General features: G+C 38.0%; 1 protein-coding gene and 1 non-coding gene across 2 annotated transcripts in view; both read left to right on the top strand.

The window, feature by feature from the left end:
- The window catches only part of ARHGAP42 (Rho GTPase activating protein 42), a 144635-nt gene that overhangs the window by 122414 nt on the left and 9947 nt on the right, over positions 1 to 12274 (top strand). Inside the window, exons 18-22 of the mRNA XM_015852280.2 lie at positions 3250 to 3409; positions 5751 to 5895; positions 9620 to 10000; positions 10929 to 11085; positions 11641 to 11703. Of these exons, the coding sequence (XP_015707766.1) occupies positions 3250 to 3409; positions 5751 to 5895; positions 9620 to 10000; positions 10929 to 11085; positions 11641 to 11703 (906 nt within the window). The remainder of the gene's footprint in view (positions 1 to 3249; positions 3410 to 5750; positions 5896 to 9619; positions 10001 to 10928; positions 11086 to 11640; positions 11704 to 12274) is intronic.
- On the top strand, positions 7808 to 7879 carry TRNAP-AGG. Its single transcript has one exon. It is a non-coding gene; the product is annotated as a tRNA-Pro (tRNA).

The raw sequence follows: 12274 nt of genomic DNA, 5'->3' as shown, positions 1-12274 counted from the left end.
TTATGGCCTCAAGCTGCCAGAATTCAAAGAGCAACTGGTCAACACTCTCAGACAAATGGCCTGATTTTTTTGGGCTGTTCATGTGTGGAACCATGACTGGGACTCATGGTCCTTGGGGATCCCTTCCAATACGCCACTGTGATATTCTGTGATCCCGTGGTTTTATATAGCAGTCGACTTATCTGTAGGCACAATTAGTTTTAGGCAAACATTTCTTTCTTGTCCTTGTTCCTGAACTCTTACTCTCACTATTACCTCACGTACATTTCCAAAGAGAATTTCCAAAGCCTGCAGTGTTGCTTTCTGTTTTTGCTTTCTTTAGCTCTTTTCTGTTTCAACTTTGATGTAATTCTCGTTTCTGATAAATTGAAATCTTTGAGATGTATTCTGAAAACTTTCAGTTCTTATCATTCCAACATTCAGTTCATCCTTTCTAATTTCTCATACAATTTTCCAGCTGTTGTTTATGCCAGCCACTCTAATGAGATGAGCTCAAAATTAGCCTTGTGATTAGCTGTCTTCTTTCCTTTTCTTCCTCCTACCTCTGCATGTTTTTTTCAAGGAGCAATTGATAAATAAAGCGTATAACTTTCTTTAGATGTGGAAATAAGAAAAAAAAAAAAAACCACACACAAAAGAACATTTTTCTTCATCCTTTTGTTTGAAATCCTTGAAATATTTGAAGTTATTTCCTTGATTTAGGTCTTAATGCCTTTAGTTTTCTGCCTACTTTGACTTCTGTGTCACTGCACACAGCTAAATAGGATCTAGTTGTTGGTGGGGTGCAGATCATCCTAAAAATGAAGTTACAAGGCCTGAAAATCCTGATCAGCGTTTTGCAGAGAGGTGGTTCTGTGTGAATATGTACTCAGTGGCCAGGCAAGCACTGGACATTTGGTGTTATTTTAAGTTAGGTAACTCAATTATTATTTTTGTTTTTAAACCTTCCTAATAAAATTTCCTACTTGTCTCCATTATAAAATGGGTCATTCTTTGATATGATTTAAAAACACTTCCTATGATCGACAGACTGATAGTATGAGAGATTTACTGGGGTATATTAATAAGGAGAAAGCATTTCCACATTAATGAATGTCTTACAGTTATGCATAAAATGCACATTAACTTTAGCTATCTATTCAGAAATTCAATAGCCCAGCAACAGCAGAACTAGGTTAAGAGAAACTGGTTCTGAAGATAATCCATTTACAGGTCTCACTTTTCCCTTTTTGTTAGAAATTCAGCTTTTGAGGTACTTAGCAGAGTCCTTTCTGGTTACAGTATTACTAAATTTGTCACCAAGGAAACCCAAACAATGTGCAAACACTACTCCCTATCCTGTGCTGTAAGATTATAACGCCTGTGTAAGAGACCTGAACAGTTAATGTGTAGTACAAAGCAAAATAACATGGTAAGGATTTATTTTTTAGGTTTTTCTAACAGACCAAGGTATTCAAAATTCTATTTTCATTAAGATCCAATGGACTTCCCAAACACCCTTTAGTCACCCAAGCCAAACATAAGAGAAAAATCCACTGAGACAAGTGGCTAAAAATACACTTTAACAAAGAAATAATTTTCATGATTTGACTTCTAAATAACTATTTCTACCAGTGTGGCTTTCTAAGTAAGATTTTAGAATATTTTGAGGCCTAACTTAATGAGATAAAGTAGGAACCATAGCAAGATGGGCATTAATTTTGCTGCAGCTTATATCACATCATCTTATATACAAACTTATTTTTCATATTACTCCCAATTCTCAGTGTAAGTAAGGTACTAAAGCAGTCCTATTCCAGTTATGAGGGCAGTATTTACTTCACTATAGAAGTAATTCTAGTCCAGCTAACCTCTATTCCATGGTATATCCACTGTTCATATTGCTATCGTATCACCAGTGCATACTCAGTGCATAATCAGTAAATCCAAGCATAAATTTGATCTTGATCCCATCAGAATTTTGTAATAGCCTTTGGAAAATCTCACAGTTTTTTTTTTGTCACCAGATTTCTAATCTTTGTCTGCGATTTTCTGTCATTTGCTACCAAACTCTGGCATCAGGCAGGTCATTTTTTTTAATGTTTATATAACATTATAAGCAATTCAAGATATCTGTGAATTTTATTGGTCAGAAAACATGGCAAATGTCTCCAAAACTTAATTAATGGAGGCAGTCAGAGAAAAACAGAAGAAAGGATTTTCCCCTACCTGCTCCTTGCAACATTTTGTAGATTTTACTGTTTCTTAATTTTAAAACATACAAAGGTAATTTTACTTACGTAAATGCATTAAATGGTGTTTATCAGTTTGGCAATGATAATAGTAGAGGGAAGGAAGAGGAGAGTGTGAATGAGTGCCTCTGACTCCGTTTGGTAGCAAATTCAGAAAAATTAAACATTAGGACAATTATGAAAATGCTACTTGGCATTATATTTTTCTCAGACCCATGCAGGCAATAGAACTACTTGACAAGGAAATCACTGGCAGTGAGAATTTATAATAATATAATTTTTTTTCAATAAATCTAATTTGTAAAAGAAGAGGGACACTGAGGGTTACTGATAGATAAATTTCATTTTACTATCCGAAAAATTATTGGAAAAACTAAGTTTCTAAATTCCACATTAATTCTAATTTAAGAAGAAAATGGCAGAAACGGTACACTAGGCAATAGCAGGATATACAGAAGTACAAGATCAGTACATTTTAAAGCCATAAGATATAATTATGATAATCTACTGTTATGTGTTTCACAGAAACAATGACATTGACCCCACTAATCGTATGCTTTGGAAGTATTAAGAGATCCCATTACAATTTAAGTGTTTTCAGTAACTATATTTCTTTCCTTGGCATGAAAGCTAAGGGTATATAATTGACCTGTTCTCACCTAGCACTTTAATTCTTTAGAGAATTTAAGTTCTTGTATAATTATTGGAGAGAAAACCCACCCAATGGCTCCTAAACTTTAGATGGGCTGAATCTCTCTGTAGAGACATTCAAAGGTGATAGTTACTTTTTCTTATCAGTTATGTAAAAAACTTAGATACTTAGTCTAAAAAGACTTGCTCATCATTATCTGTTAAAAAATGGTAAGATTGGAGCCTTAATGGAGATACAGTAGTTGTTCTGCACTGCATTTTAGCTGTAATAAATGTAAATGTTTATAAAGGGAAAACACAAATTTGAGACTTCACATTGTAGTTTAGTGCAATTATTTAACTGCATGTTGTTTGTGTTCATTTAAAGGGTATCGTTACACAGTCAGCAAAACCTTATGACGGTATCCAACCTTGGTGTTATCTTTGGACCAACTCTGATGAGAGCCCAAGAAGAAACTGTGGCTGCTATGATGAACATTAAGTTTCAGAACATCGTCGTTGAAATTCTTATAGAACATTATGAAAAGGTAGTAGAAGACTGATGAAGTGAATGTTCTGTTGATGAAGTGAATCCAAGATCTCATTTTCATTATCATCAAGTTCTCAAGAATGAGAAATTTAGCATTTGTAAAAGGTTATTGATTGAAAAAAAAAACAACCACCTTTTTCTCTCCTCATGCTCTGGATAAGTATTCCTAACAAAGCTATGCAAGGTACAAGTTCAAGACATAATCACCCGTGCTTTAGAGAAGTTGCTCTGAATCTTCATAGCTTTCTGAAGATTTCTGCATCCTTCTCATATCTAGAACCAGAATGGGAAGGTTCTACTTTGCTTCTTTGCTCTTCCATTTCTCTCACGTGAGCAGTATACTGAGGTTCAATCTGGGTGAACACATGGATTCACCTCTGTATACTTTGTGCATCAGCTCAGAGTCTTTCTGACAGTTACTGTCCTTTGATGATATGTCAGCTGGAGGTCTGATCCCATCTAATGTCATGAAACCCCAACCGTGCTTCACTTCTTTCCACAAGCAGCGTTAATGTGGATGCCCAACACAATCCCCAGTTCTGTTTGCTGTACAACTTTTCAGGTGTCTAGATACCAGATTAAGTATGTTGAAAACTAATGAATGTTTCTTAGAGAAAGTTTTATTCCTAATTACAGGTTTTTAACCCATCAATGAATCTTTGTGATCTGCTGCTCTGTAACATGCATAGAAGCAAGATACTTTTTTGCTTTCAGCAATACATATCTGTAACTGCCTGGTATATTTTGTTTTCCCCAAGTACACAGGAAGGGTATATCTCATGCTCTTTTTGGGAAACTGATTAAAAACTTTTTCAGGACTTGAGAAGGAAAATCTATGAAATCATAAAATGTTACATTCAGTCACTTTCACTGCAGGTATCATAGAATCTTAAGCTCATAGAATGACCGAGGTTGGAAGAGACCTTCAAGGTCATCCAGTCCAACCGTCCACCCATCACCACTCATGGTTCTCACTAAACCATGTCCTTCAACACAATGTCCAAACGTTCCTTGAACACCTCCAAGGTCAGTGACTCCACCACCTCCCTGGGCAGCCCATTCCCCTGCCTAGCCACTCTTTTGGAGAACTAGAATTTCCTGACATCCAGCCTGAATCTTGCCAGGCACAGCTTGTATCACCTTCACTAAAAATCTTTCTCACTTGTCTTTGGTGGTGGTGGGGGTTTTTTGCCCTTTATAGCACCCAGCAGAACAGTCAAGACCTCCTTTTGTTGATCATCTAAAGAGTAGCATTTGAGGGATTTTTTGTTGATTTATATCACTTTCTCTGATGACAGACAAAACAAGGTGGAAGAAGTTTGATTTTATTCCATTTAGTCAGATGTAGGGCAATTCCTTGTCATCATCAGGATCCCTTGCAATGACTGATCAGTAATTACTGATAGTACTGCTTGATATCACCAGTTATATTTCACAGGAACTCCTCAGAATCAGTATGATGCTGGCAGCCCCCATGCATTCAACTCCAAAACGTACTTAATACATGTTTCCCAAACTGAATTTCCCCTCCAGAAACTAGCAGTTTATTCAATACACAGAACATGTCTGCGCAACCAAAATTGCTCTCTTTCTGTCTGCAGACATGTTTTGCATTGATGTGCTACTTACTAATGTGGTATTAATTTGTTTTAAGAGTATCTCAAGACCACATTTAAGGTATTTTCTACTGTCTGAGTTTACATCCACTTTTCCTCCACTTTTTCAATAGCATGTAGGTTTCTTCTCATACCTGAAAAAATTGAGGTTTTCTGCAGCAATACAGCACAGAATTGATTAGTGGTACATGAGAGATAAGAAACAGAAGATGCTCCAAACCTGAAAATGGTTTGACTTCTGTAGGAAAATAAAGTAGTATTCTGAAATTCAAATGGGATTGCATCTATGGCACCTTTCTGTAATATACAAAAGCTCTCACAGGTACACATAGAATTAAATTCGACTTTTTCATAATATTAGAAAATATGGAGTTCTTGAGTAGGTGTTAGTAGGAAGCACCTACTGTATGTTTCACAGTTTAGGTTGTTAAGCACTTTATAACTGGGACTAGAAGTTAAAACTATTTAAAGAAATATTTTTGTGTAATCAGCGTAATTTTTAAGTACAGCTCGTTGTTCACTAACCCATCCTTGGATTGTGGAATTGAACCAGAAGATATTCTGTCAATGTGCTCTTTTATGATGGATGAGACTATTAGAATATTCAGGTGCAGTGGTGAGGAAAACAAATATATAATTAATGGAAGCATAGGAGTACCTCTGTTGTTTATTTCTCTTATTTTTTTCTTCCCTTTTTTTTTTTTTTTTTCTTTAATCATGCAGATATTCCACACTGCACCAGATCCCAATATTCCTCTTCCCCAACCACAGTCCCGTTCAAGTTCGAGAAGGACAAGAGCAATTTGTCTCTCCACAGGTCCTCGTAAACCCAAAGGAAGATACACACCATGTCTAGCAGATCCTGACAGTAAGTTTGTTCTTGTTGACTGCTGTCTTCCTTTTCATGTCTTGGCCTTTTGATATTCCTTAGCAATGTCCAGTAAGTACTGTATTTCAGTAAACATTATAGATGGAGATTCATCAGCTTCTTAACCTCTGTGAGTCACAGCTGTACTGATCAATGACTACGTTCGTTGTTTCTCTCAAAGGAGGAAGGATATTTGTTTTTAGGCATGTCTTGTATTACATACGAAAATCTTTTAGAGTAGACTTTATATTCTAATCTTAATGTAGCCTGTCTTGAAACTGTGAAGTTCACTGCATGACATTCCCCTCATTATTAAGGTTGGGAAGCTTTAACTCAGTCAAGGTCAGGAGATCAAAAACATTACTTGGCTGTTTTCAAATGCATGAAACTGTGGTCATTGGTTCAAATCAAACTACTGTCTAGGATGCCAAAACCACTGAAACCTTATTAGTTTTACAGAATAGAAACAAACTCCTAGGTTATGAGAAACAGTGTGCTCGGCAGATGATTGGCTGTTTAACAGCATGGAGTTATGTTCACAATTACATGCTGCTTAGAAATCTTTTTCATTTTCATGTAATGTGCCTTTCATGCAGTATGTTAAAAAGGTGCATTTCATTTGTTTTCATCCCTTTTCACTTACCCGCCTTACCTTTAAGAAGTGTAGAAGCTGTAGCAATGCCTAAGTTACTAACTACTGCAAGAGATTTCCAAAAGAACTTCTTTCTTCCCCAGTTCCTCAGGGGGATGTATGCAAAATAGGTACAGTAAAGTAATGCACAGCGATACTGAATGAGAGCAGTAGCTCCCCAGACTTCAGTTGGCAGTATGAATGGCATGGGATCCTTAGATGAAGAAGTTATGGAGGAACTGTCAGTTACATTCGCCAGAGAAGAAACTGAGCAAAATTCCAGCTATTTTTCACTGTGTAACTAACTGCATTTGAGTAGGGCAGTTCTGTCAAAGTATTTTGCTGGGCTTATGCAAGCACAGGCTTCTTAATTCACTCATAGTTTCTGCCGACAGCTGGAATGAAGCTAGGTCTGACCCAGGAGCTCTCCATGTGGAGTTTGCTTCTTGGCTCCAGCTCAGCATTTGCTGCACAAGTTCCAGTTAAGATCTCGCTTGTGCCTGGAAGGCTGAGTCAGGAGCAGGGGTGTTCTCCTTGCCAAGTATCTCTAGCCGTGCCAGAGACAGTCAAGAGAAAGCCCTGATCTCTGGCAGTAGCTCTTTCTGAAGCACTGGATGGTTTTATTTTATTATTTAAACGAATAAAAGGCACTTAACTGTATTTCAGGAAGTTAAGGAAATCTGTATGCCATGAAATGCAGATACCAAACTGTAGAGAATGATAGAAAATGATAGAAAATGCACTTGTCAAATTTAGGTTCCAGCCGATCTTACAATATTTAGGGACTGCCAATCTGTAAGAAGTAAAATGGTGCATAATCTAATCTGGAATATCCTGAAGTCTGTCCAGAATTAGATGGAAATTTTCAAGTTACAGCAGCACTACTGTTTTCACATCCAGTGAGCAAGGCATTACCATTTGAGACCTTATTTTTAGTACTCGGTGTGGCTGTCTTCACCTGTTTCCAAGAATATTGGAATGCGTGGAGGAAAAATTACTGTATCCTGATGGTATCTTGTAAATATTCAGTAGTTAAAAATATATACATTCTTTCCTTGTGAAGTGTTTGAATTTCGTCTCCTAGCTTTTGGGGAAAAGATATTACTAGAATCTGACGTATGACTCACTACACTTCAATTCATTTTCATGAATGCAGTCTAAAAGATATTTCAGCTCTCACTAATTTGTCAGCCAGTCCTTCCTCAGTTCTAATGCACGCTCCTTCTCTCAAATCATCAGCCAAGTTCTTTAGAATATTTCCATGGCTTGTAGTACAAGTTTGGCTCGTTGGTCTAGGGGTATGATTCTCGCTTAGGGTGCGAGAGGTCCCGGGTTCAAATCCCGGACGAGCCCAACTTTTCATCCCCTTAGCACAGAGTGGGAAAGATCAGAACTTTTCTGTGTGTGCCAAGATGATGGAGCAGATCCTGACAGCATGACCAAGTGCAGGGGGAAAATAAAGATGGGGTGATTGGTGGTAAACAAGGCAACTTCGAAGGCAACTTCACATGGGATCGAGTGCGCACTCAGCAAGTTTGCAGATGGCACGAAGCAGAGTGGTGCAGTTGACATGCTGTAGGGATAGGCTGCCATCCAGAACTTCATGAAGTTCAACATGGCCTAACACAAGGTCCTGCATCTGGTCAGGGCAATCCAAGCACAGATACAGGTTGAGCAGAGAATGGCTTGAGAGCAGCCCTGAGGAGAAGGATTTGGGGGTATTAGTTGATAAAAGACTCAACATGAGCTGGCAATGTGTGCTTGAAGCCCAGAAGGCCAACCGTATCCTGGGTTGCATCAGAAGTGTGACCAGCAGATCGAGGCCGGTGATTCTGCCCCCCTGCTTTGCTCTCATGAGACCCTACCTGGAGTTCTATGTCCAGTTCTGGGATCCTCAACACAAGAATGACATGGAACTGTTGGAGCATCTCCAGAGGAGGGCCACAAAGATGATCAAAGGGCTGGAGCACCTCCCCGATAATGACAGGCTGAGAGAGCTGGGGCTTTTCAGCCTAGAGAAGAGGGACTCCAGTGGGGACCTTCTAGCAGCCTTCTAGTACCTGAAGGAGACCTACAGGAAATTTGGAGAGGGACTATTTATAAGGGCAGGTAGCAACATGGTGAGAGGAAATGGTTTTAAACTGGAAGATTGTAGATTTAGGCTAGATATCAGGAATAAATCCCTTATTGTGTGAATAGTGAGACAATAGAACAGGTTGCCCAGCCCCAGCGATGTTGTGGATGCCCCCTCCTTGGAATCATTCAAGGCCAGTATGGATGAGCTTGTGTGCAACCTGGTCTAGTGGGACATGTCCCTGACTATAGCAGAGTGTTTGGGACTGAGTAATCTTAAAGGTCCCTTAAAATCCAAACCATTCTATCATTCTGTGATATCACTGAAAGAAATTATATCAGCATAAAGATTTCTGTGTAGATAGGCTAATTTCCCTATTATCAGTTGAGTTAAAGAAATGCAACAAATGTTCAGTGTTCAAGTTGTAAATAAAGGAATGAGTGGTCCTTGTGCAGGATAGATATTTCATGAAAGACATCATGATTCAGAAAACTGGACAACTACAGACAGGCTTTTGTAGACTCTTATAGAGACTGCAAAGATCCTCAGCAACTTGGTAATCAATGTAAAACTGTCTACAGAGTCATACATTTCAGAACACAAATGGGACATTGCACTGCAAGCATTGCCCTGTGCTCAAAATCTAGTAAGGTGTTTATTAAAAAAATACTGCAGAACTGTAATTGTTTAATTTCCTAGCAATATTTATATTGCAGGCAGGTTTTTCTGAAAGTATAACATTGATGTGAAATACTTTCACCTGCAACACGTAACGTTCATCGGCTCCAGAGAAATGTCCACAAAGTGCAGATTTTCCAGGTTAAATATAGGGATGTGTGTAACTTAAAGCAACTAAATTGCTGTGTTGTCTTGAGAGCGGCTGTCTGGGAGACTAAATAATGGCTATCCAATTTGATGACAATATGGTACAGGAGTTAAAGATGACATGAGAGAAATGTGCATGGTTAGATAATGTAGTTATCTTATTGTTTCTTTCTTCTCCCTTCCCTCCTGCCCAGGTGACTCATACAGCAGTAGCCCAGATAGCACTCCCATGGGCAGCATCGAATCCCTCTCCTCTCACTCCTCTGAGCAGAACAGCACCACCAAATGTGTGACCTCTCAGCCCAGGGAGAAGTCAGGAGGGATTCCATGGATTGCCTCACCCCCTTCTTCAAATGGCCAGAAGAGTTCAGGCCTGTGGACAACGAGTCCAGAATCCTCATCAAAGGAGGATGCAACAAAAACAGACATGGAGTCAGACTGCCAAAGTATAGCTTCTGTCACTGGGCCGGAGAATGCCTCTCCTCCCATAGATCTGACCAAGAAGAGTTCCTATGGTCTGTCTGGCCTGAAAAGATCTTCAGGTTCTTCCCTCAGATCAATTCCATCAGCTGAAGGTAATTTCCAAGGTTTTTTGTGACGTCAGTGAATTTACTGTGAGGCATCAAAAAACAAGAGGTGAATCTGAAAGCTGATGTTACACTCTAAATTTGTTTATTCTTAAACTTTTGAGGTATGTTATTTCACTTTTAAAACTGCTTCTGACACATTTCTGTTGTCATCTGTACAACTCACAGTACCAATGTTCCTAGGAATTGAGAGTACTCTCTATCCTGCAGAGCCTCAGAGGCTACTGACTTGTAAGAAGATTTCTGGCTTACAATATAAAAGCGTTGGTATTTGTAGTAATTACTGTGTCTAAAAAATGAATGCTTGCAATTATTGTCAGTAATCAAAGTTACCAATTACATTTGGAACACCCTAAACTTAATACATCTAGTAACAACTTTGTTGCTTCTTGTCTGTGACATAATGTGTATGTCTGAAACCCTTTTTGCAGATTGTATTTACAACTCATAAGTTTTTTGGGTTTTTTTCTTCGTTTTTTTTGTTTGTTTCATTTAAAAGTTTCATCAGGCTTCTGTGAATACCAAAATATTAATTCTTTCAAATTACTGCTATCTCATCTCATAGCAAATACTACTGTTAGCACAAGTTTAGAGTATGTGACTGCTTGAGATCCCAGCCAACATGATTTTCAACAGTTATGTGCAATGTTAAAGGTTTTCATCTTCACTTTTTAATGGCCGTACTGTCTAACCATGTAAGTGCAATATGGTTTTATTAGCCCGCAGTTTTAACTGTTTCTTCATCCTTGCTGCTGGTCCTTTTCTCCTGGCTTTTTGCCTGTTCCATCTATATCTTAGTAAGTACTTATTCCTTAGTTTGCTTCTTAACAAGAAATAAAATTCCTTTGCATGTTACACATGTAAAACATCTTCAGATTAGCTTTAATATTGCTTATTGTTTGGCTGCTTTCTTTAGGTAACAAAAGCTGCAGTGGATCTATACAGAGCTTGTCTTCAACAGATACAAAAGATACACCAAAGGCTCCACTAAATCCTGACTTGCCTCCCAAAACGTGCAGAAGATTAAGACTAGATACTGCATCAAGTAATGGCTATCAAAGACCAGGATCTGTGTAAGTTAAGACTCCATGCAGTTCTGAGTTCTTACAATACTGTCTTCTATTAAATGATCACAAAGAGGTTTACAAGTAGTTGAAAAAGCACTCAAGAACACTTGCTTTTAAAATGTCTTTCTTCATGACTTATTTAACTAACAATCAAAAATATAAACAAAGGAAACATTGACAGCTTAAAATCAATTGAAAGACTTCCATTTACATCATTAGGCTCTAGATAAGGTCTATAATGAAGACTTGGATTTTTGGAAAGTGACTATTATTATTATTCAAGAATAAATGTTTATATAGAGAGTGTTGAGGTTTTCCTTCTTGATGACTTAGCAAGGCTCTGGAGCTTGTGGAATTCAGTGGCCTAAAATAAGTTATGCCCATAAAAATTCTGCTAATTATGGACTTAAGTGGAGCTTTTGAATTTCCTCTAGTTTTCAAAGTGAATACCTGCAACAGTCTTAAAAAATGTTTCCATGTCTTCAGATGGTTAGAAGTAAAATCAGTTTGTGACTTTAACTAATAAGCAAAGTATAAAGCAAGGTACTTCCTTATTTTCAGAGTGGCTGCAAGAGCACAGTTGTTTGAAAGTGCTGGTTCACTTAAACAAGTTTCTTCAGGACGGTAAGTGCTTCTTACTGTTAAACAAATTGTAAAATGCTTTGTGTTTTCCTGGCTCCAGAGATTGAAATAGAAGTGTTGGACCTTTGTTCTGTGTCTTCTGGGCAGCATCATGTGGCACACAAAACTTTTGTGATTTTTTAAACTCGCCCTTTTTATGGAAGAAAACTAAACCTAATATATAGTATCAGCCCTCCTGGCTATTCTGTCCCCTACTGAAGCTGCAGTGAGAGATGCTCAGGTTAGTAATCTGCTTAAAGACACAGCTACAGGAGAAAATTAACAAGATGAGGGCACTTTACTTACTGTTATTTACTTATTGCTATTTGTTAGACTGAAATCAAATTTTTTTGGGAAAGCTTCTGCCTTTTCACTGTCCCTACACTTCAAATCTTTTGAGACAATGTGTGTTTTGGTCCATCATTTTATTCTGATACAATAATCGTTCTGGAACTGTGGAGCAACAGGAAAAATAAACATGATATTAATCCATGAATCTAAAGTTGTTAATAAAGTAGCATAGCTGTAAACAAAGAGGCCAGCATGTGCTGAGGTGTGCAGCAGGGAATACAAC

Source organism: Coturnix japonica, chromosome 1, assembly GCF_001577835.2.
Source record: "Coturnix japonica isolate 7356 chromosome 1, Coturnix japonica 2.1, whole genome shotgun sequence".
NCBI lineage: Eukaryota > Metazoa > Chordata > Aves > Galliformes > Phasianidae > Coturnix > Coturnix japonica.
This window is presented reverse-complemented; position numbering and strand designations above follow the sequence as displayed.